Source organism: Rhamphochromis longiceps, linkage group LG10, assembly GCF_057381845.1.
Source record: "Rhamphochromis longiceps isolate RC_006_pf linkage group LG10, R_longiceps_female_GT1.1, whole genome shotgun sequence".
Taxonomy (NCBI): Eukaryota; Metazoa; Chordata; class Actinopteri; order Cichliformes; family Cichlidae; genus Rhamphochromis; species Rhamphochromis longiceps.
In genome coordinates this window covers 12263363-12289068 of record NC_140566.1, presented here as the reverse complement: position 1 = coordinate 12289068, position 25706 = coordinate 12263363, and the positions used below count along the sequence as shown (strand labels likewise).

At 42.1% G+C, this 25706-nt stretch overlaps 1 protein-coding gene across 1 annotated transcript; it reads left to right on the top strand.

The window, feature by feature from the left end:
* Window positions 1-27: 27 nt before the first annotated feature.
* Window positions 28-25439, top strand: LOC146660370 (uncharacterized). The gene is made up of 5 exons (XM_085420196.1): window positions 28-153; window positions 244-395; window positions 14894-17016; window positions 17373-17675; window positions 21992-25439. Exons 3-5 carry the CDS (start codon window positions 14910-14912, stop codon window positions 22255-22257), a joined length of 2676 nt encoding a protein of 891 aa, XP_085276322.1. The 5' UTR covers window positions 28-153; window positions 244-395; window positions 14894-14909; the 3' UTR covers window positions 22258-25439.
* Window positions 25440-25706: the final 267 nt, after the last annotated feature.

Below are 25706 nucleotides of genomic sequence, written 5' to 3'. Positions count from 1 at the left end.
TGATGTCATCCGCAGTAGAGACAATAGAGCCCTCCTCCCCCGTCACTGTCTCCTCACACACGCTTCGCAGCTCAGAGTGACACACGCTCAGACGTGACGCCAGCTGAGTTAGCCAAGCACCCCTGATGACATTTCCTAATTTATCTGTTTACTGTGAGTCCGGCAGAGCTGTGCATCGTCTAGTCAAAGCAGTTTTTTTTTAAAGAAATAATTCTTATTTGTGATTTTCCTTTTTCTAATAAGCTTCACCTACAAACGAGCAGGCAGGGGAAGGTGTTACACAGCTGGATCATACCAACACATCGGGTCGTGCTATTCGGGCCACTGCAGACATGAGGAGCTCTCATTCCGCTGCGCATAAATGATGAAAACACTACGGGACTGCCACTCTTGATGTAAGTGATGTTATCTTTTATTTAAATTTATTATTAAGTAAGTCGTCGTAGTGCACGGTCCGGTCGGCCTGCAGCCTGTGATAGTCCCCCATCAGCATCTGCTTTCAAACGGTTTATCTCACAGCACAGATCTGCTCCTGAACGCCGTCATTGTGCAGTCATGTGAATGCAAGAGAGAGAAACAAGAAGAAGAAGGCAAAGCATGATCGTGCATTTCAGCGCTGGCTGCCGGATGCCATCAGTCATCTGTGTTTGCAGTGATAAGCGGCGTGTGCCATTTATTGTGATAAATAACTGCAGCCCCGTGGAGGGGCTAAGCAAAGAACGACACGTGAACTCTTAATTATGCACGTCCACGCTACATCAGAGGCAGGAAGTGAAGGTACAGGCCTGCTGGCCCGGGCCCGCATTAGCTTCATTTCTCGTCATAGTAAAGGTTAAAAGACCGTGCCACGGTGATGCGATTAAAATACGGAGAAATTAGACGGTGCGCCATCTACCGACTGCACAAACAGCAAGTAAAAGATTGGCAATTACTGGCCTTTAGTAAACATGAGTGCAGAGGAAGAATGCGACTGTTTATTTTCGCTTGTAGTAGTGCTGATGAGATGAGGAGAGCTTGTTGTTTTAAATAGCAGGATCCAGAGATTTTGATGCCATTTACAGAGAGATGAAGGTGCAGACACACATAAATATGCCAGCCTATGTAAGTGACTGATGACCTGTACCTCCACCATACACAGGAGGCTGGTGGATTACAGTTAGGCTGTGGTCAGAGTGAAGCATGCAGGTTGCTTAGCAGCTTCACTAACTTTACCAATGACACAAATCTGCAGGAGAATCACTGCAGTGGCATCGCATAGACACAAAACAGTTTCAGATGTAAACCTGCCCTAGGCTCCATTGTTCCTATTAATATCGCTCTTTAACCTGACACAGTCAGTTGTGGGTTTAGTGATCACCCCGCTGAGAATAATCGTTCAGCTCTGCTGTTCAGTGTTGACCCAGTGCTTCGGTCAACCTGTCCAGGTGAAAGCACGAGCAGTTCTGCTGATGGTCCAACGCTTCTGTCAGACAATGCTAAAAACCTCCATCTATTAAACCAAGGGAAGAGGCATCAAGGTGGCATTTAAAAAGTGGTTAAACTGATTAACAGCAGCTGATTAACTCTGAAATATTTTCAACTTATGTATAAAACACAGGAACATGAGCATCACTTGAGATTACTTAAAAAAAATGATCACATCAGAGTGATGTAGTAGCTTGAAGGACATGAAGGTTAACACCCTCATCTTTCCTGTGATGAGTATGCATATTCTTTATGTGCTTGAGTTTAATGTCAGAAGGCACACACATCAGGAAACCATAGAAACAATGTTACAGCCACGTAGGTGTCCAAAATCACTCTCTATGTTCTACTTTCACACTATATATAATGATAATGTGTGTGTCTGCAGTATTTCAGTGTCCTTAGAAAGTTCCTCATGGAAAAGTACAGTAGGTACATTGCATCATACAGATCCAACAATAATCACTGGGCAAGATATAAAATGGCAATGATAACTTGGCATCTTAAATATAAATCTAGTGTTGACTGAAGAGTAAACACTTAGTACCGTAGTAGCATTTTTCTCCATGTGGATGTGCATAATCCTCTGTAAATGGACAAAGGCCTCAAACAGGTCTTCTGTTGTCACACCCAAAGTCAGAGTCAGCAGACTAGTCAGGATGACTGTTAAGTGATCACAGGGTTTGATTGTTACCTGAAATGAATCAGCAAACTCAGTAGCTTCTCCAGAGTGGAGCTGGCTCGTTCTTCTCTGTTTCATGGGAAATTGAATATGTTTGAGTTTAAAACTTTTCGTGCTCTCTGACGTGTTATAGGCCACAGGAGATTAACTGATCACATTTGCAACCCTGCTGTGAGGAGAAGTGAACGATTCAGAGTCAGATAACTTTATTTATCCTAATGGGGGCAAGTGAGAGAGCAGAGAGCGTTCTATAGTGTGAAAGAGTGCAAGGAAGTAAAATAAAATAATATAAAACAACATAACATATACATTGAAGTATTGGTAATGATGGTAATGAATGAAGGGTTGGTTTAGAGACTGCTGGACTGTATGACTGACTGAAACGGGAGCACTGAATTGGTGGCAAGCAGTTAAAAGTAGATGATTTAATTTGGATTACGAGCTGGTATTTAAAAAAAGGAAAACTAATGTGTGTTGTCATCTGCATGCTCAAATACAGGAAGTCACTGCTTTTCATACATGGATCCTAAATCATTTATAACAAGACGTCTTACCAATGCGAAACGAACACTAAAGTGGTTGCTATGCAAGTGAAGTTCTGAAACATTACTAGTTTATTTAAAGGCAAACATACACTAAATATGGCCAAGTGAGTAATAACGCACAGGATTACCTTGATTTCTTTTTAAAGAAACAGCCAATGACAGCCTGTCTGATTAATGTGAAATAATACACTGAAACATGTGATCCGGCTCCATATAGGGCTCCAGACCTCAAATGAATCCTCCCAACATGACCTCAGAATCGCTCCCACTGTTAGTAATGATTAAATCATTAAGCGTTCCTCCTTCTAAATGTTGACGCCGTCGGCCAGCCTTGGCGCTGAGAGAGATGCCGCGACAGCCCCGGGGTGTCCTGTATTATTATTTTCATGCACACTCATACTTTCTTAGGGGAGGGGGTTTCTTTTCGAGGATATGAGGGAAAAATAGAAACCGAGTGTTGTTACCACGCTGCAACTAACAGATGCTGCTGTTGACTTTTTTTTTTTCCTTTTTTCTGTTCTAGTTGAGCGACTCTCTGTCAAATAGCATAAGGTTTCGGTGTTACCTGCAAGAGACAAAATGATTTGGGACCCAGTGGAGCTTTTCTGCTCTGCTCCTCCAAAGGTTCTCGTGTGTGTGAGGTCTTTAAACTAGATTTAAAGCCTTCCTGCCCGCCAGTTAAACCTTCCCCCTTCACTGGTTTAGATCAGGCTTGCAACAAATGATCACACACAGTCACTCAGAGGGCTTCGCTACGCGTTGTTACATCTTGTTTGACAGTTAATCTTTAAGACTTTTTTTTTACCTTTGTTTGTAAGAGTCGACATGTCAGAAAGTTACAGTGTGAGCTGAAATCCGGTGGATGGAAACGAGAACATTTCAAGAGTTTTAAAGGTAATTGAGACGGCGTTCTTTTTACAGAGATTATATATTCAAAGAATATTTCTCTTCTTATCTTTACCTGACAGAGGGCTCAAGTCCCAACCAACCACAAAACCTCTTCCTGAGCTCCTTTTGTCACTGTCTATTCTTAGATTTCTATTTTAGGATTGTCATTTCTTTGGCGTTCCGATAAAACTGCACAGAGCTTAAACGCCTTCCTCATTGTGCTGTTACACACCACAGCATCATTGTTTTTTGCGAGGTTTAAGAATACAGCATATAAACAGCAACGAATTAAAATACACTGACAATTAATGGCCTTTAAAATGTCCATGTGAACAAGAGTCCAGAGGAAGACCGTGAGTGTTTATTTGTGCTTGTGGTGATGCTGATGAGACGACGGTGAGAGGCAAAACAGAGTGCTAGCTAGATTCGCTAACCTGACTTTACAACCAAAGCACATCTGCAGCGTCATAACACAGAGGCAAACCAGTTGCAAACATAAACGTGCCCTGGGCTGCGTTTTTCCTGTTAATATGGCTCTTTAAATGTGACACGGTCAGTTGTGGGCTTATTGATCACCCTGCTGAGGCTAATCATTCAGCTGTGCTGTTCAGAGTTTGAACAGTTGACCCAGTGCTTTGATGAACCTGCCCAGGTAAAAGCACAAGCCGGTGATTAGCACTGGTTTTCTCTTCGGTTGGTAGTTGGTATTTGGCATTTTTGTTAAATTCAGAAAAGGAGAAGAAGAAGAAGAACTGCACAGATGTGCGAGGGTTATAACACCACACGTCCTATCACTTCTTTTTCTAGGTGTTAATTGTTAAATTATTTGCATGGCTTTTTGATAATCTTTCTTGCGGTGCAGCACTTTGGTCAACGTCTGTTGTGTTTAAATGTGCTATGTTCATAAACTGAGTTGACTTAATGCTCACTGATTGGCCAGCTTGTGCTGTTGCTTCCATCACTTTCTGTCTGCTGACTGTGGCGATTAGGTGATGTAATTATTTTGACTTTGCCTCCCTAGCCCGTAGTGGTGGAAGCTGTGTTGAGACCGATTGCTGTTAAAAATTAAAGCATGCAAAGAACTAACGCACACCAGCAGAGAGCATAAATGCCTTTTGAGCCAAACAGCAGGGCGTTTTATTTGAGATGTTGGATATTTAAGAATGGCCGTAAACGATCCTTGTGTGTCATTATTGTAACATTATCATGCCTTTGTTGGCAAAATACTCTGATTTGGGCATCTGAGTCACAACGAAGTCATCACATACAAGTGAGTTGCCAGACATTTCCTTTGTCTCAAGTGAATGCATCATTAGATGTGCGACTAAGGTCTGATTAGAGTGTGACTCACAATGACTTGCGCACATCTCTGTGCCGTTCTTACGCACACAATAACCAAACTTTTTTAAAAACTAGTTTCTTTATCTTGTCTAACTTCACTTAGTCTGAGGTGTCAGTAGTTGTCACTTGATGTCATTACAGAAAAGCCTGACGTTGATAACGCATTATTTATGCTGTTTTAAATGCGCTTCCAAAGCTTTGTTACAAATAATATACTACTGCAATCCAATCCCTTTTTTTCTGACACACATTAATGTAAAACAGTGTTGTAGATGTTAATTTTCTTGCACAAAAGGACAAGAACGTGACGGTAAAGTTTACTACGAAAAAACTGAGTCGACAAGGAGCGATGGTGAGCTGTTCCTGATGTTTCTATACAAGAAAAGGAAGAAAATGAGATTCTGGGTTCTCACAATAAGGCAACAGAAGGGAGAATTTCATGGTTTGATTCAGGAGTTGAAGCTGTATCACGCCGGCTTTCATACATATTTCAGGATTTCAGTGGGGCAGTTTGAGCTCACATCTGAGGTGGTAGAGAAATACTTTCAGAGATAGTCAGATTGTATATTCAGTAACGGTGCACGTTTTGTTGCCAATTGCAGGATTCTGATTGGTCAATATTGTTTATTTGCATTAGAAAAATTTGAAAATCGAGTTTGCTCCAAAGAAATAATTGCCAGAAATTTGTCCTACGAAACACAGTCGCTGTGAACGGTCACATTCACATTAAGCATAGGTGAGTCCGAAAAACATTTATAGTGCGTGAACGAGTTTCACACGTCTTAAAAATGATGTTAAAGCTGAGTGTACACCTAGAACAGCCAAAACTTAATTTACTAATACATAGAGTAGTGTAATTAATTACTATGTAATATGTAATACACAATCATACCTCAGTCGGTCAATAACACCTGACACTGACACATTAACCTACTTGTTTCTGTGTCAAAATGTTATTCACATCTGATTCTGACCCACTTTGGCAACCAGCTATCTGTGCTGGGTGCTTTATTAGTCATTATCATTCATATCATACTTAAGATGGGCAGGCGGAGCCTCGCTCCCTGCTCCCTTTTCCTATCTGCAACCCACTGCTGTCACAATTAACATTTCTACCCTGGGGCGTGTTGAAGGGGGGACTACATACTGCCGTGACTCCACTGTCAAGGCACCCAATGATGATGGGCAGAGTATGTGTTTTGCTTACATGTAGAACAAATTTTGTGCGCTTGGTACTTGGCTGCTTCTGGACTGGATGTTTCCCATAATGCTTTGGTGGTCAGCCAAGTGTATTATCAGTGTTTAGCAGTACAACAGAGGAGGAGTTTTCTGCTGCTTGGCTTGTTGAAGCTTAACGCCAAGTCACGCTCGAGTGTTTAAGTCCTGACAGGTCCTGATGATTGGTGCATTATTCTCTGCCATCAACATCCATGCAAGTAAAGGAAACTTGCTCTGTTTACTCTTTAATGAAGACATAGAGGTACATAGAGTAATTGGTCTAATTCACTAAGCCACTAAAATCACTAAGTCATATATGTAGAAAAAAAATTAGCTTTTATTTTAAGCTAGAATTTTAAAGGATTAGTCTGCACTTTTTTGCAAAGAGGGGCAGATTTTGCAGGCTGACTGAGCAGGTTGCAACTCCACCAGCTACCATTAGAGTTCAGAGACTCACCAGACGCTATGATGCTATCACAATACTTCACTCACAATAAGATAATATTGCGATTTTGCAATGTGTTTAGCATTGCAGTAGTGTATATTTTGATTTATCACCTTTTTTTCAGCTACAAATCACAATCTTCAAAGTTAAGTTTTGACAATATGTATTTTATCCAAAGTTATATCCCATCAGTTACTTATGGGGGGGGGGTAGATTGATGAGACTGACAAGCACACTCCCATTAATCAGTCTCTAGGGTAAGTTTTGAAGTTATATACAATCTGTTTATTATAATATAACAATTAAAAGTGATCAATTTTTGATGTGTTGCTGTCAACAAAGACAGAAATTCACATTTAACTATTACATTTGACCTCAACAACCTTACTGTTCTACAGCAGTGTAACCAGAATACAACCAGCTGGCAGCCAGTTAGGTTGAGTCAACTCGAGTTGTGCTCACTGACAAAGACTCATTGGTCAGCCAATGTTATCTCAGGGTGCTGGTGCATGAGATGAGCCCTCTTGTTAAAATACTTGGTTTCAATGTATTGCTACAATATCAAAATATCGTGATACTCTGCTGTATCGATTTTTTCCCTCTCTCCCGCAAAAGACTGCCAGCTGGTTAGCAGCTACTGAATGTTCATGCACTTACCTTTAAAGCTTAATATGTAATTCATTAATTTGTTCAAGCTGTGCAAAAGTGAGGGAGAACCTTTTAAGGGGAACTGCATGTAGGGCCATTTCCAAAACAGAAACAGTCACCACTGAAGTATTGTTACTCTAAATTTGAGGACAACAAGTCTCAAGGAAGAAATAGTCCTGCAGCGAACATTCCATTAAACTGAGAGTGGTATTGATCTCCTTGTGTTACTTCCAGCAAGAAAGGAAAAGAATACATTTTTTAAAGTGCAGAACATATAGTCCTGCTCTTGCATTGCTTCATGATTTTAAATGGGAGTCATCCAGCGTCATAACATTACATGATGACATAATTTTCACCAAACGGTAATACATAGGCATAAAGAGCTTACTTTATTCATTTTATTATTATATGTTATTAGTGAGCATCCATCAATAATTTGAATCAACACATTTCCTTTACATTTGACACTTTACACTACAGAAATCTGTTAACTAACTTTCACACCAGCTTGTGTCCAGTGCCCATAACTCTTTCTTTCCATCTGTCCGTTTGCTTATGTGTGCGGAAGAGCAAAGAGAGCAGCAGACCGCCTCTTGTCATTTTGTGCCCACTGTCAGCTCAACACAAGCAAAAATGTGGAAATGTGGATCGTCCTCTGACAGAAACAGCCTGTTCATCAGCCTCTGGAAACAAGTGACTCAAGATGACAAAGTTTCCTGCCATCCTCATGCTCAAGAACCCTTACTGTTATATATAAAAAAAAAGAAGCATGACAAAAAAAACACATGCAGTGGAAGAGATTCTTTAAATCAACCCATTTAGAGTTATTGAGCATCCTCAAAGTGGTGTTTGCTCTGCTGCTGTCTGCTCTGTGTTTGCTGTAAGGTGCATTGTGATGAAGTAGCTACTTAAAACGGGGGTGGGGTGAGAGAGAGCAGAAATATCGCTATCAATCTTGCAAAACCAGACAACCATCTGCTCCCAAAAAACACCAGCTCCCTCCCCTCAACAGCTTGTCCCCAAAAACACTCACTGCAATGCCTCTGCAGCTGGAAATGGACCACACTGCCTAAATCAGCACTGCGACTGATCACTGTGGGGTTATGCAGTGATGGCCCTCCCACTGTAAGCTTTACACTGTCCTCCTGTCATGCATATGAGGGCCTTATTGTGTAATGCATATCAGGATGCACTTCTTTTGTTCTCGAAAAAAAATTGTTGGATTTCTTTAAAATTGCCTGGTTGACATGGGAAATCACTTAATGCTTCATTCAAGGAAATTATAATTTTATTGCAGATATTTCTTTGCTGTGGGAGAGTTCAGTCGTATGGAAAAACATTAGGAATACCTTTTCTTTCTGGTTCTCGCCTGTGACTGTAAAGCCGTTATCTCTGCTCTGCTGGTGGAATATGAGCCGAGGGAGGGCGTCATGCTCTCCCCCGCAGGATCATGCAGCTCTTACTAACAGAAACTGAGTGGCACTCTTTTTTTTTTTTTCCTCCCCCCTTAAATATTGCTTTTAAAGTGCAAAAGTTTGTATTTCAAATCATTTTACTTTTATGTGCTCTAATTCAGAAGCAGCTAATGTGATTTAAAAGCTTAGCAGAGTATAGATATTTTTCCTGAAGTATTCACACATGAGCGTGTGTGTGTGTGCATGTGTGTGTGTGTGTGTGCGTGCGTGCGTGTGTGTGTGTGTGTGTGTGTGTGTGTGTGTGTGTGTGTGTGTGTGTGTGTGTCATTCATCCTGCGGTGCTTGTTTATTCAGTTTCATGTAGCCTGCTGTCAAATGTTTCATACAGAATCCTCAGAAAAGTGCTCAAAACATATTGAAAATATACAGTTAGCTTTGTGCACATACTGATATGAATTATGAGACTAATACACTTTACGTATTACATACAACAGCATTATTTACCATTATTGAAATGTTGTGTGAAGAGTCAGAGTTAGTAACACATTAATTTGGCCCATTAAAATGCTGAAAGGGTTTCTTTTCTAACTTTCTTTAATATCTCAGTGAGCGATAAGCCAGTCCCTTTTGTGCCCATGCTCTGCCAATATGCAATAACAGACTGCTCTTTGTTGTGCATCTGTGTGCGTGTGTGCGTGCGTGTGTGTTTTGGATGCAATTAGAGACAGCCTAGGATCTGTCAACTTCAGCTATTAACAAGGCGCCAGCAATGAAAAACTGTCAAATCCTAAATTGAAAATAACAAGCCTGTTTCTGTGATCACAAAACAATGAGTTTGCCCTTTTAAAAAGGCTTCAAACAAACCCTGTACACTTTGTACCCTCACTATTATTTTAAAAAAAAAATACAATTACTGGAAATGCGTCAGCCCTCGGCATGTACAGCATGTTGGCAGAGCAGGTAGCTTGCAGACTTTTATCAGATTCCATTAGACGAGCAGGTTAATTAGGACCAACCGACTGCAGTGATTTTACATAAACACAGCTAATTAAACACAAATTTGATTACCGTATTTCCCGGACTACAAAGCGCACCTAAATATTAGCCGCACAAGCTAAAATCAGGGGAAAATCCTGTTTTGTACATACATTAGCCGCACCTGACCAAAAGCCGCAGGTGTTTCAATGTTGACTTATCATATGTAAGAGAATATGCACAAAGGGAATTGTCAGGAAAGAGATGGCTGTTTGGAGACATCACTTTTATTAATATTTTGAAAAACAAGTTATGGGTACATATTTGCACATGTAGTACATAACAGTAGCCTACAGCACACCAGAAAAATAGATTCGGACTACCTTTTAGGCTCAGGTGCAGTGACACAGCTTTAACAAGAAGAAAAGTCAGTCATTCACCACCATCTTTCTCTTCTTCCTGCGCACTAAAACCACCAAAGTCCTCTTCTCCAGTGTCGGATACAAACAGGCTCAGGATGGCTTCGTCATCCACTCTTCTTCTCTCCTTCGTTGTCACTTTCAAAACCAAAGAAATCCTCATTGTCAGTGTCAGAGTCGAACACCCTCAGAAGGGCCGTGGCGGTGTCCTCCTCTCCATCATGCAGCAGTCCAGCCCTTCAAAATCCGTTGGTGATCGTGGATGTTTTCACACTTTTCCACGCTGTCAGAATCCACCGGTGGAGTTGGGCATAACTTGCTTTTTGGGCATAACTTGCAAGTTTATCGCCGCTCATCATCCACGACTCCCGCTGAACGCGTACCGCTACTTTGAAGTTTGTTTTTCGCGCTACTTCGTACGGCACTACGTTGCCTGGCGGACGGACATGTGACTAACATACCACTCTTGAACCCCGATCCTTCCGCCAGGCAACGTAGTGCCGTACAACAGCGGAACACACAAAACAAATCGTCTTACGATATGACAAAAATCACGGACAATCTATAGAAAAGCCGCACCTGACTAAAAGCCGCAGGGTTCAAAGCTTGTGCAAAAAGTAGCGGCTTATAGCCCGACATTTACGGTAATCGTTTTATCAACAGCTCTCATACCCTTGTTTTATTCTCGCGTACTAACAACCCAATGTGCTTAAAGTATTAGCATAAAAAGTACTTGTTCTGCTGGGGTTTGTTAACCGTCCTCCAAGTACAGGATTTTCTGTGCTGCACAAATATGGCTCTTTTTCTGTTGTTTCATATTGCATACACACATTTACATGTTGTTAAATGTTGTGTAATTTGAGGAGTTATTTGAATAAGAGAAATAAAAAACTAAAGAACATCTCAAATGTAACTAGGGCCTTTAAACTTTTTTTATATAACTGCTTAAAAAAAGTTTGGAGCCGCTGCTCTTTAATTCTTGGACATTCTTACTTTGTGATATTTTCTTGAAAACATCAAGTTTTTCTTATTTCAATTTTAATTAAATGCTCTATCTCACAGTTATAAATAATTTTAAGAAATCCTGGAGAAATCCTTTTGGTTTGGTCCATTTTGGCCAAACCTGACCTCTGAAATCCATCTAACCCTGCCAACCAGACCAATCACATCCAATCTCCTTGGCAGATGTGAAAATAGGATCTTTTATCAATCTTTAATGTTGCCTTTGAAGCACCGAATGGGCTTAATTTAGAAGATTAGGCAGAATTCCTAATTGAAACTTTAAAAGCTGTGGTGTCTTTTGTTCTTGCTGTGAAACAACATCCTAACATCACTGGTGTGCTTTGAGTGTTTTCCTTTTTTCTCTGTAGCTGAGTGAAAATGCCACTAACCAGCCTGCACTTTACAGCATGTGACAGAAAAGTAATCAGAGTGATAGAGACTTCCACCATGACAAAACTGGGTCATTGTAACACCCACCCCCTTCACCACAGGCAAGGCTGAAAGAGGAAAAAAAGATGAGGATGTCATCACCAGACTCTGTGCGTGGATATAAGCATGGGGACGCTGGAGCGCGGTTTGCTTTCTCTATGGGTTGGTAACTGTGTTGTGGTGGGACCGAAGGCATCCCCAGATCACTTTGACGTGTCCCTTCCTTCCCCGTAGTCTGTGGTTTATAGTGTCACGTTATAATCTGCCTCCCTGTATTTTATCTCTACCCTCTTTTGTTTCTGTCAGCCGGTGTCGTCCCGAGCTATCTGTTCCTCCCAGCACCCACTTTAACCTGTTAGTCTCCCATTGTGCTGAGAGACTTTTGAATGTTGCTTCACAGTTGTAAGCTTAAAAAAGAAAATCCACTCTCAACAATCACTCTCTAAAAACAGCTCTATGTAATTTACCAGGTGGATTGATGGTCTTCTAGTTTGCTAGATCTGCTAATATAAAAAGATCAGTATAGGGAGTGCCTTTATGCTTTTAGGCTGAGGGTTAAATTGAAAGAAGTAAACACCGAGGGTCAGTCTGTGAAACCCAGCCACTGCAAGTGCCTGGTTAGCAGCAGTCAGTGTGATCAAATACCGAAAATTAAAATTACAGCTAGGAAGGCGTCTGAGATGACAACATTCAAAAGATGGTTAGAAGTTAATATAATCCTGTGAGGTTTATTTTACTACAAAAAGGTTCATTTCTAAACCATCTTAGTTTGTGATTCATTTTTGAAGTATTAAAGTATTAAAGTAGTGAGTATCTAAAAGCTTAGCCTAAAGGTGTTCTACACATGAACAGTGCTAATAAAAAGCTGTGGAGGGGCAGAATGACAAATTAAACATTAATTTAGGTCTTTTATCAAAAAAATGCTAAAAACAATGAGAGCCCCAGTGACACAGGCCTAGAGACTGGTCAGCAACCGCCTGGCAACCACTGGTCGACTTCTCCAACTGGTCGGCAAATGGTTGCTGGTAGGTGAAAATGGTCAGAACGAGGTGTACAGGGTTGCATTAGAAACCTCCTTAAGATTGCATCATTGCTCATTTGCACAATCGCCATGGACACCCATAGAGGGCACCAACTTATCTGCAGTCACTAACTTCTGGCTGTGTGGTAGTGAAACAGAAAAGTGTGGCACATAATGGAAATGGATACTGTTTCCCTTCAAAGTAAAAGTTGAAAGGTTCTGTTTGTAGTAGCAAGGCACAACTTTAACTTTGAAGAAGATTTGCATTGTTTCAGTGCCACTGGGCAACCAGTTGGTGAATGTTTGCAGACAAGTCAACATCTTCCATGTAAATGTTTAGCAACCAAGGAGGTTTTTGGTGTAGCAGATTTCATCTGGCAACTGTCAACAAACCAACCGGACAGAAAATACACATTTTTCTTAACAAACGTCAGTTGCACAGCTCTGGGCTTGTGAGACTGATGCATACAGAAAAGGCTTAGGTCCAGAAATCAATTTTCAGTGACTGAAATCAGTTGCCCCTTTCACACTTCACTAGTTTATACCAAATTTTCAATCCCAAAGCATTAAACATTAAACAAGCAGACATTAAAACAGCCTCCCACGGCTATAAGGTTAACCAGGCTGTACACCTTTTATGGCTGAAGTAAAGGCAGGAGTTAACGAATAGTTTTTATTTTCTTTGTCAGAGAAAACTGTGTTTAGAGCTCAACGCGAACATTAGCATCCTAATATCCTCCCAGCTGACCAGCCCTGGCACCAGTGCAACCATGTCTGCTAGTGTGGCAAAAAGGAAATTAAAGCAGTCCATCAACCAAACAACTCACGGCACAGTGAACATCACAGACAGAGTATACGTGCCAATGGGTGGATTTCACCTCAACGACAATAATATGTCATTTTAACCTTTCAAAGCAGACCTAGTTTATAATGAATGTACCAAAAAAAAGTAAAAATTTCAACTCTGACATTGTGAAGTAACTGCAGCGACCTGTTATTAGAAGCATTACTCATTCAGACAGTTTAATGCTATAGAGACACTTCAATGTGTGTTTTATTATTACACTGACTTCATCTCTTTTTGCTGCGTCATGATGTGAAAACTTTCTCTCCAGCTGAGCCGTGTTGTTGTCTACGTGGTGACCTTCTGTTTATACCATGGCCTGGACAAATGCTTGTTTTTAATTGGCCCAAAGGATGTGGTTAAATTAGTTGCTACCAAAGACAGGGTGAACGGCCTAATGGCTGTGGGCAGGAAGTCTTTCATCTCAGATAATCACAAAGTGAAGAATCTCACTGAGCCATTAGCTAACTGTGAGTCACTAGGATGTTCCGCAGTGAAAATGCACTGCAGAGACGGAAATACAAAAAGACATTTTGTGCCGAATTCAACAGATTGAAAAACGTTAAGTGCCCAAATCAGCTTGGCATCCACATACATATTTCAGCATACAAACAAAATAAAGGCTACATAATGTTAACATCCAGAACATACTATGTTCAGCAGTATATTCAGCTGCTTTTAACATGGTCTGTTATTTCATGTTCACACATCTTGTTGGGGACCTCTCAGAGGGATGAAGGTTACTGAAGCTTGTTTGATGCAGCTTTTGCAACAGAGCTGCTAAGAAGCCTCACTGCTATCAGGATTAGCTAGGATTATTTGCTGCTAACAGCAAACAGGTACACACTCTTGAACCTTTGGATTCAGAATCTCACAGTTGAATGCCAACAGGATTACCCGGGAGCAGTTTCAAACTGAATGTCAGATTCCTATAAATACAGATGAAGGTTAAAGCGTCTGTCCACTGGCCCTGGTATAAGCAGACTGAGATTGTGCAGTGCATGTTTAAATGGATTCCTTAAAAGTCATTACTCCTGTGATATCCATTCACCTTAAACATGCACCTCTATGGGTCTTCACTTCATAGAATTTCTCTTTCATTTGCAGCAAGTATGAAGAGAAATACCACCAAGTTAATAAAGGTCAAAACAGAGATTGTTGGTCGGTTGTTTTGTATTGACTCTTGGCATGGTTTGTCACGAGGAAGACACCTTTACAGGTGACTTACAAAAATATACAAAACCTAAAAATCTGTTGATGTTGTGAAAATAGTTGTCATTATTGTTGAGGATTTGGAGCTTTACATTTCACAAATAATTTTGCTCTTCAAAAAAACCCACTGAAAGCTGTAATTACAAAAAATCTTTCATTTGCATCTGTGTACATCATACAACTCAGGAGCTGCAAGGCAATGTTCATAATCTTTTATGAGCACGTGCTGTTTGCATCTAAACTGAAGGAATGTAAAATGTGCCCCTCATTTCCAGTGTATATGTGAACTAAGACTAAATCCCTGACTATTTTCTCTATCTCTCTTTTTCCCCTTTCACTGGACAGCTTTGCATAAACCCAGATGCCTCCCCTCCCTCTTGACGAACGCATAGTGGTCATTCAGCGCCCCAAAAATTTAGCCCTTTGCGAGGCTTCCCCACAGACTATCCCGCAGCACTCCTCTCATCTCACAGCCTCCTCCAATGGACAAGTCGCTCAACCTGCTCATCTCCATCCTTCTCAGTCCCAATTTTATTCACCCACCTGTAAATCTCTGACTCTGGAATGCAAGCGCAGGTCCTCTCGTGTGCAGAAATTCAAGGGCGACCAACCTGTCCTCCCGGCGGCCGTCAGACACATCCCTAGCCACTGCCACAGCAATGGCACGGTAACTCTCGGCCCGCGTCTGCCCTCACACACGCATACTATTGATATCAGAGTGACATTGGACAAAGGAGGAAGAGGTGGTGGAGGAGGCGGAGGATTCAGCAACTCATTAGGGCGTAGCGGGAGTATAAAAAGTGGCAGAGGGAAATGTGTCTCTTCAGGGTTCGAACAAGGACAGTGTGAGAGAAAAACCGGAACTGCAGGGAGGCCAGGTGGCGTCGAACACAGGCCACAGCGAATTCGTCAGCTGTCATCAGCCCCTGGTGGGGTCCTACAGTTTGTCCCCGCCCAGGCGCAGCAGCATAAGTTTAGGAGTGAAAAGGAGAAGGAAAACACTGGTTTTCTTAACAGATGTGACCACGAGTTTTCCTCTATAGGTCACAGGACAAGCACCAAACTGGGACCGGTCCATCAAAGCCTAAATAGTCACAGTCTGACCCACCACCACAACTCTGTCCCTTTGCCCCATGCTGCCATCCTAAACTCCACCTACCCCCCATCTCCTTCCTCCCAACCCACCTATGTCGCAGCCTCTCTTCAGCAACGTAGACAGCCTCACCCAGCCTCTCAACCCAGGGATCACCGCCCTCACCTTCTTCATGGTTTACCCCTCTCTCCTTGCTCCTCCCACGCTGGAGGGTTCCCCAGCCCTGACCACACCTGCACCATCGACTGCGCGCACCCATTCAGTTGTGGCTGCTGGAGGTTGGTAAGATGCAGAGGGTGTAAAGGGCACTCGGCTAGCTTTCAAGGAGGTGGTGGAAGCACTTCCACCTCATTTTCCTGTGGTCACAATGTTGGAGCAGTAAAGAGAGGAGGTAAAGAAATGGGCCTGAGAAATCTGGGTGGGTGTCTCTCCAACGCCTCCACCTCTAACACCTCATCTTCTAACAGCACTGCTTCTGAGTGTCGCGCGGGCCTGTTCAAACCTCTCCGCTGTGCCTCCTGCTCTGGTGAGGCTGGAAACTTTGAGAGTCCTGCTATTCTTCGCAAAAAACTTGTAGGAGGATGTCTTCCCTGCACCCCGCTGTCCTCTTCTGCCCCTCTGCGGGCAATACAGAGCTGCGTCACAGGCTGCAACCCCAAAGCTTCCCAAACGGGCAGTTCCACCTGCAGCTACTGCAGCAGCGACCCCATAGTGGTCACATACAACCCTCGCAGAGGCAAACCCCCAGGAAGAAGCATTCCAGCAGCTCATCCGATGTCTGTGTATCAAGCCGATGATGACGACTACAGCGTGCGCACCATCTGGCCCGAAGAATTGGCCAAGAAGATGACCCACTCTAAAGCTCAAAAAAATCACTGTGCTGGGGGAGGTGTAGGAGTCGCGAAAACCTGTGCGAGTCAGACCCAGAATGGCAGTAATGGAACAGGGCTCGTTCTCCTGGACTGTCAAAACCTCAAGGAGTACGCACAGACGCAGCTCACAGACCACGCTGGACGGAGGCGGCTTCAGCAGGGCAAAATGGCAGCCCTCGATTTTATGGGCTGCAGGTCAGGACCGGAGTACGACGACGGTCGGAGCTCGCTGAAGAGGCTTTTGAATAAAGCCGAGGATGCGGGAATGAGCGATGGGCCTGACCATGACGAAGACGCAGCATATCCCTCCTCCCCCTCTCCCCGCTCTGCCTCCCCACCGTCACCTGTGTCCTTTTCCCCTCCACCATCCGCCCCCACTACGCTAATCAAACCCAAGCCTTGGCAGAGAGACAGGGAGGGAGGACACACTCTGTCGTCGGCTCAGTCACTTCACCTGGCCTTGAACTCCCTGAACAGAGAGCAAGATGAGGAGAACAACAGAAGTAAGAACAGCTTAAAATCCAATTGTGCTGAGGCCATTGCGGTCAGTGATGTAAACCTGGGTCATAATAGCTGGTGTCAGCTTGTTTTGATCACAGCTGTTGATCAAAAATCTTTTGATTAGCTTCATTTTATGACAGTGTTAATGTTCTAGTGCAACCTGCTTTTATAATCTACCAATAATGCACACAGAATAATATGACCCACTTTTGCATCAGGGACAGAATTGCAGATTCACTTTAGTTTTTGTCGTTGCATTGTATTGATTTTTTAAGTATTCTCTTGATTTGGTGCTTTGTTGTAGCAGCTACTTGTTAACTCGCAGTTAACACCACCTCTCGACACTATCATTTCCCAGTGCGCCTCTCTCTGCCGCTCTCCTCTTCCTTGCCGGCTTCTCTTTCCGATGAGTCTGTGATGACTCCTGATGCGGAGAACGCTGTGGTCAGTCCCATCCTGCCCTTCCTGTATCTGGGAAATGAGAGAGATGCTCAGGACCTAGACCTGCTCCTACGCCTCAACATCGGCTACGTGGTCAACGTGACCACACACCTGCCTCTCTACCACGTCAGTTCTGGACTGCGCTACAAAAGGATCCCGGCCACTGACAACAGCAAGCAAAACCTTCGACAGTACTTCGAGGAGGTTTTTGAGTTTATTGGTGAGTGCTCCACCTCTTGTACATTGATGTGTGCAGTGTTGGGCACTGTGGTGGGATTACTTTATTAGGTAATAAGTAGGGGTGCAACGATACTCGTATCGATATTGAACCATTCGATACAGTGCTTTCGGTTCTGTACGCATATGTATCAAACAATACAAAATAAAATTTTAATTTATTTTATCAACTTTCCTTCTGACGATGCTGTCTGTGTTGAGCGCTCAGTGGATCTGCGCTTGACAGTGCAGCCTAGGCGGAGTAGTCGAACGCAGATTCACTGAGCGCAGGGCAAGCTAGCGAGACAGAAGTTAAGCTCTCCTTGCAACATGGCAAATTGAACCTCCCCCACCCTCATTCAGATCTGGCGTTTGGAACTATTTTGGTTTTCATGTGATGTATGACCCTGAAGGTAAGCGAGTCATGGACTAAAGTAAAACAGTATGTTGGATGTGCCATGCAATGCTCAATTACATGGGTGGGAACTAGTGTGTTAGCGCAGTTAGCTCGTTAACGTGTTGGCACGGAGATTTGCCGTGTTGTGGCGTTAACGTCATTTCAACGAGATTTACGCTGACAGCACTAGTGGGAACACAACAAATATGACTGCACATTTACACCGACATCATCCTAGTGCAAAGACAAGTGGAAGCAGACAAAAACAACAAGCACGCATGCTACAAACTTTACCCTAGTCATTTAGACAGCCGTTAGCACATGATTCTCCTTATGGGGACCTGATATGTTTAATATGCTGCTGAGAATATAGCCCAGAAGAAGCGTATAGTATAGCTTTTATTTTGGAAAGAGCCATTTCTCTGTAATAAACTCTCTTTTCCAAAGATGAGTGATTCCTCAATCAGATACAGGGCTCGCAAAATCGGCTGCCCGACGTCCTGGGGCTAGCGATTTTTCCAGTTGGGCTACCAAAATCTATCTCTGCCCTGTCCGTCGGGCTATCGTAGGACGGAAAAATATATGTCAATGCTTTTGCATTCTTTCGGAAATGTAGCTGGGTAATTATGTCATTGGCATCGATGAGCCACTGTCAGTATGTGACATATTGAAATCATGTTTGAATTTGCGCTTGTTTTTTGCTTTCACTTGTTTCACTTTGCAATCGGGCGAACTGTGTATAGAGAGCGACAGCACTGATTGGTGAGTGATGATAATTTGCGCACCAATTCCTCTGACATCGTCTTATCAATCGTTAGCTTACTATGCAAAAATGACAGGTGAAATCTCCCGCAACAAGCTTAAACATGTGAGAGGTTGATCGCGCAGAGAATCGATGAGCGTTATGTGAGTGCGTGTGCAAAAGCAGCAGGATATATATTGTAGCGGATCAGGGCTGTTCGGGGTTCTGTTTGTACAGTTATGTTTTGTTTATGTTGCCATAGTGACGGGTGACGCCCTCTCGCTGCGATGGTGTGTCCTTCCGGGGTCCTTCGTTGCTGTGCTGTTGCCGCGCTGAGCAGTTAGCTAGCGGCAGTGTTCTTCTGCAGATGTTAATAAACGGCTGTGCTCCCTGGCTAGCTCACGGGAAGCAAGACCAAACGATACCTCCGTCTCCTCCTTGTCTGAGCTCGCCACAATATTTTAGTTCTGCTGAGCCAAATAAGACAGGTCAGGGTGAAGAAGTGACAGCCAAAGAAAAGCTTACCACAAAACGGAAAAGTTATGACAAATCAGACTATAAGGCAAAAAGAAAGTTCAGCTTTATGGTTTCATGGACAAAAGAATTTCTGTGGCTGCAATATGACAAGCGAAATAACCAGGGCTGCACATAAGTGGTCCGCAGGTGCGCATTCGCTGTCAAAATAAAAAACGGGCACAAGATAAGAAGTTGCAACGCGTGTTTGCATACATAAGATTTTCAGGAGGAGGACAGACATTTGTTTAGAACTCTTAAAGATGTCGAAGAAGCAAGCTCCTTTAATCAATTACTGTGATGTTCCTCCACCTCCAAAGAAATGTCAGAAGGAGTCCGAACCACAAAAGAAGCACGTATTCTCGGAAAAGTAGTTGCAGGAGGTGAGCTGGCTTCAAACAAATGATGAACGCACAGAGATGTGGTGCGGAATGTGCCGTGAAAATTTAATAAATGACAAATTAAAAAGGCATGAGCATTTTTTTTTGTATCGGAAAAATATCGAACCATGACACCAAAGTATCGAACCGAACCGTGAATTTTGTGTATTGTTGCACCCCTAGTAATAAGGGGTTAAAAGTTCTACTTTAGTAATTACTAGTGCTGTCAGCGTTAATCTCGCTAAAATGATGTTAACACCATAACCACATTAATGCGGCAAATCTCCTTTAGCGAGTTAACGTGAATCGCCCCGTGCGAGGGCTACACAGCGTCAACGTGTTAGCGCGGTTTGGCGTTAACGTCATTTTAACGAGATAAACGCTGACACCACTAGTAATTACATTTTAAATACTAATCCAAATAATGGGAGGCTTAGCTTGTTTGTGGACCTACCAGCATTTATATAGAAGCTTGATATCAGTTTCTGCATTACGTAGAGACAGACGTAGTACATGCTATCTTAGCTATCTTTCAGATGTAAAAAGGGCTTTTACCAAAAATGTCAGCTTAGGTGCTAACTAGTAGCTGTGTCAGCACTGAAATGGTAAACCTACTGCCAAGAATTAGCAATTTTGTTGTGAGTGGAAGCTAGCATGCTAACATCAGAGCAATGCTAATTTTTAACTGTGCTAATTTATGTGTTATGTACAGAATGCATTGCATTTGGGCATGAAGAAGCATCAAATTACTTCATTAACCAAGAAACATTATTGAGAAGCAAATCTAGACAAAAAATGTCAATCTGGGCCAATCTAAAAACCACGATATGATTATGACACAGATGACCAGAGTGGGCATCTATAACCAATATTTCCCCGAGTCATGCCCTCTCTTCTAATATTGTTTTGAATAAGCACATGTGTGTGCAGGCACCCACATAGCATCTTAAATACACTGATCAGTCACCTTATTAGGTGAACCTTGCTGGGACCCCGTTTGCCTTAGAACGATCCAGAACTTTAAACAATGCTCAGTTGGTACTAAGGGGGCCAAGCGTGCCAAGAATTTACCCCCCACACCATTACGACACCACCAGCAATATGAACTATCGATAAAATGTAGCATAACACTTCAGCAATCTTCTTTTGGCTTATTTTGATGAGCCCATGTGGATTGTAGCTCCAGTTGGCATCTGGTGTGGTCTTCTGCCATGTGATTATTGTGTTAACAAGCATTTAGCAAGGCGGTGATAATCCTGTTTTATTAAGAAACTTTATTTGAAAGAGAGAGGGGCCAAAGAAGACGTAGAAGTCTGGAAGAAGAAAAATTCTAATTTTTAAAATAAAATTTTGTGTCCTAGTCAGCAAACCTTTTAGAGTGTTTTAGTAGATTTCACTGTTGATTCTATAAATGTAGTTTTTATGTACTAGGAACAATGAAATTAAAACTAATTAAGGTAATACATCAATTTGTCCAAATAAGTGCCTGAATGACTTCCAAGTGGCATACTTCTAGGAGGACACTGGTCTGAACTGGTGAACTTATTTGTACCAGCATTTCAACTGTCACGGTCCCACTGCTCTTCAAATACAAAAACAAGCCTCTGTCTCATTACTGCGACAGCTAGTGAGCTCAATTAGTGATGCATGGTATGCAGGTAGGACCCGCAGTTGGTCTTGTTGATAAAAGGATAGTGTAGCAAAATTAAGGTTAACAAGCTTCCCCTTACCAGAAGATATAGGAATGACATCGAGCATATGTTTATTAAGACGTCGAGCAGATAGCTGTTACTGTCACTTTTATTTTTCAATGATGAGCTAATGTTCAAACAGTGGTTACTCAGTGTCAGAGTGTTTGCGGGATGCTTTATTACTCCTTGCTGTGACTTCAGGAGTCAGGAGACTACTGAAGTCAGTAGTCTGCGATAACTGTTGCCTGGTAACCTGCTTTTTCTTTTTGTACTGAAAGAGAGAGGAAAGGCAGTGACTTGCAATGTGATCGTTAGTTCCTTTGTTTCCTTTAAAAGCTATTGTGTTAGTGTCTATGAAGTGAATTGCTGACTCTGTGCCATGCACTCTGTGATTCATCTGCAAGTTTATTTAATAGCTGGTAAAACTTTTTCTTTAAAGTTACAAATGAAATGAATTATTAAAAGCAAGTGCTGATGATGTACATGTTGCTAAATGTGTGTTACTTGTGTTTAGAAAAAAACTGATGCAGTGTTAGGTCATTTTTTTACTTCTTGAATGAAAACTGAGCTCATCCGTTTTGTTGCTCTCATCCACAGAGGAGGCATATCAGAGTGGACAGGGAGTGCTGGTACACTGCCAGGCAGGCGTGTCCCGTTCTGCAACCATTGTCATCGCCTACCTTATGAAGCACACCCTCATGACAATGACAGATGCCTACAAATACGTGCGGAGCCGCCGTCCTGTGGTGTCGCCGAATCTCAACTTCATGGGCCAGCTTTTGGAGTTCGAGAGGGACCTCAACTCTGGGGTGACTCCTCGCATCTTGATGCCTAAGCTTAACGGTGTGGAGACGCAGGTGTGAGAAAGGTCAGGGGTCGCGAGTGTATGGAGGGAGTTAGCGCAGGTGAAAGAGAGAGCAGGACTGAAGTGGCATTGATGAGGCATGAAGGGAGGACTGGAAAATGCTGTTGTGTTTGGCAGTTAGTGCACTTTTCATACTGTGAGACAAAAGACTGGACGGTTCAGTTGTTTAAGTAGTCGTTCTTAGACAACTTGATCTCCATCCAGCGTCTTGTTTTTAAGATAATGTGCCAATATTTTGTATATATCTAACATCACTCAGATATCTCAACACGTTTTTCTTTTTCGTCTAATGCCTCTTCCTTTCCATTCCCATTGTTTACAGTCACAGTAACACATTGGAAGATACTGACTCTGTTGCCATGAATCATAAATGCATGCAGAAATGGAAAGGAGGGACTTTAATACTGCTTCCACTGAACCGCTTGGATGCTTCCACCATATGTAGCAACACAGAGGTCATTTCGATGCACTTTATTTCCCGTGCGTTTGTTTTAGTATCACCAACTGAATTGTCACAAAGATGAGAAGAATTTGTCATGCAGACCTCAAACAGTGTTTTTGGTTCATATTAACATTTTTCTTTTTGTTGTTGTTGTTTTTTACTAATTTAAACACTGTACAATAGAGCATTATGGAGCCAGGAGGGAAACGTATCACAAAACGTGACAAACAGAGCTTGATGCTGGTAATGGCAGTTTTTATTTGAGTGAAGCAGCCTGTGTAGTAGAAAAGAATAGCAGTGCAGTATTGAACATTACACTTATTATGCAGGTTAATACACTAAAAGAAGCTTGTAATGAAAGTGGGAATGAGAGCGCAACACCTTTTTTTTACACTCTATGATTTCAAAAAATATTTAAAGGTTTTTCTGCTACGATGACACTGTGCAGTGTGCGTTGTTTCTTTTGTGGTTACTTTATAAGAGAGATGTTTTTTTTAAGCATGGATTTGTCCTGTTAGGGGGCGTGGCCCAATATTTTTTCAAATTAAAGAGCAGACAATAGTTTGATATAACATTAACATTTGTTTAATGTTAGCGTAGCCTATCTGGTTGGAAACTGTGAGCTAAATTGTTTTATTTCTGTGTTTGTGGTAATTTGTGTTGTTTTTGTTTTTCTAAACAGCAATGCGAAAAATAGATGCTTTTATTTTGTACCGTTTTTTAATTGCGACCTAGGCGTCGTTTCATAAATGGGATCGCCAGAACGGGGCTGAAGTTATTTTTTTCATGAACTTTACTACTTTACAAGTCCTCGAGACAAATATACTTTAATATTTTCATACCTTTGTGAACAAGTTGGAGGTTTTTAGCTGATGCTAAGGTTGTTAGCCCCTGTTCTTTCGCCTTGCTTTCCATACTGAATTTCTTCCTCGTGCGCGTCATGACTATGCATTCTCTTTCATTATGAAGGCTTTGGTTTGATTAGAAAAGGGCATTTGTTTCACTGTGAATTAGTCCAAATGTAAATCCTATTCAGGTTTAAGGTGTAACATACTAAAACAATGAGACTTGCGTTTGAAAACGATCTCATTGCAAAGTATAGTTACCTGACTTCCCCTTAAGTTGCTTACAAACTAGTTGCTAATAAAAGTGGTTGCCTAATAAATAAACCTCTAGGCAACCACTTTGAATCACAAGGAAATTGCACCCAACTGACTGCAACTGTTTAGAGACAGGTTGCCTCCCGCCAGGCAGCCTGTCTCTAAACAGTTGCAGTCCAGTTTGAACTGACTGCAATCACTCTCAGTCACATTGATTGCCATCATGTTGCATTCAATTATAGTCAGTCTGCGTCGATGAGAGAAACCTGTCTGTGATGCATCTCTTTGCAATAGGACTCGAATCAACTTGTTGTCTGCTGGTTGGATTCTGGCCGTTTTCCTACAGAAAAGCAACAGTGCTGAATTCCTGTATCATTTTGCAGTAAAATTGCTGTTCCTGCAGCAGCTATGTCACTATTTCAGAATAAATAGATCTATTTCAGAGATTCTGACTGAACTCTGAATGGAAGTCGTCTATGGTTATGTCGAGACTGCAGCAGGCTTTGACTTCTTACTGATTTTTTACAGTTAGTCATGTATTATCACAAACAGACTGCATGCCGATACCAGACCGATAGCAGACTACCTCTGTCTCACTGCTTCTTCGCATTGGGCCAAAGTCATTTTAAAGACAGCTGACTGCGAGTGGTTGCATATCGGGTTGTCGTTTCCAGAGCAGCAATTTCAAAGACAAGATCGCAAATTCATTGCACATGGTTGCAGTAATTTGGGTTGTGCAGTGGTGGTCTGTCTGTAGCATTAATGTGAGGCTTTAAATGAGGCATAACTCATCTGTGAACTGATTAGAGCTGCTGTTTTGAAATCTGCTAAGGTAGAAAATTAGTTTATACATTTTCTAGTCTGATATCATATGTGACATACAGTATGTGGAGTACTCTTCCCAGCCTCAGTTTAACAGGCACAGAAATAAAGACTCAGTCCGTCAAAGAAAGGTCTACAAATAGGGGACATTTGTGCTTGTTTTCCATTAATCCAACCATTCTGTTTATCCTGAATCGCAGGGGGGCTGTAGCCTCCCAGCTGTCGTAGGCTGTGCTCTCGCCTCTTAGTCCTTTAAAGACAGAAGAAAGAAGTGGTAGTGCAGACTTGCCAATGACTGTAAAGTTCAAGGATTTGGAACATGTTTCTTAATAATCTCATAGCTGACCACAATGTGACAATATGTCAGGTTACAGGTGGAAGCTACGACCCAAATAAATCCAGATTTGCAGACAAATTCACAAAATTCAAAGCTTTTAAATTAATTTTACAATATGTTAACCAAATCCTAGTTGTTGCTTCTTCCATATTTTTTAACTAGTAATTTAAAAAAAATCCCCTGATACAATTTTCTAAAACCAAAATGCCTTCAGGTTAAGCAGTTTGAATAAAACTTTAAGAAGTTATCCTGAAACTTTTTTGGATTTAAGTGACTTTAAGAAAAGGTCTATATTTTTCTACCGTCTTCATCATGTTGGAGTGCCCGTTGTTGTTGTTTTTCTGTTTTTTACATGACTCTTTGTTTTGTATACGAAAGACCGTCTGTACGGAATGACATCTTCCTACTCTGCTGTGATAATGTGGATCGGATCTTCTTTGAGTTGCAATGCATCCACTGTTATCAGACCTCTGTAAACTTGGGAGTGGGTGGGTGGGTGTTTTTTTTTGGGGGGGGGCTCAACTCGCCGTATTCCTGTTTTTACCTCTCGCCTTTATTTCAGCTGGAGAAACATCAACCAAACGTGCAGTTCGCTCCTCCTGTCTCTCCAGCTCAGCTCGCAGTTAGGAGAAGGGGTAACGTTTGAAGAGGGCCTCTTACTATTGCTCCTTTTATACAGACTTTATATGCAAAGTGGCTGCCGAAGCAATTTCTTTGAATTCTACACTGTATGGACTTGCTGTGCA

Coding starts and splice junctions, on each gene's coding strand:
- LOC146660370 (XM_085420196.1), top strand. CDS start 14,910: ATGCCTCCCCTCCCTCTTGACGAACGCATAGTGGTCATTCAGCGCCCC. Junction 17,017..17,372: donor AGATGAGGAGAACAACAGAA/GTAAGAACAGCT, acceptor ATCATTTCCCAG/TGCGCCTCTCTCTGCCGCTC. Junction 17,676..21,991: donor GGAGGTTTTTGAGTTTATTG/GTGAGTGCTCCA, acceptor TCTCATCCACAG/AGGAGGCATATCAGAGTGGA.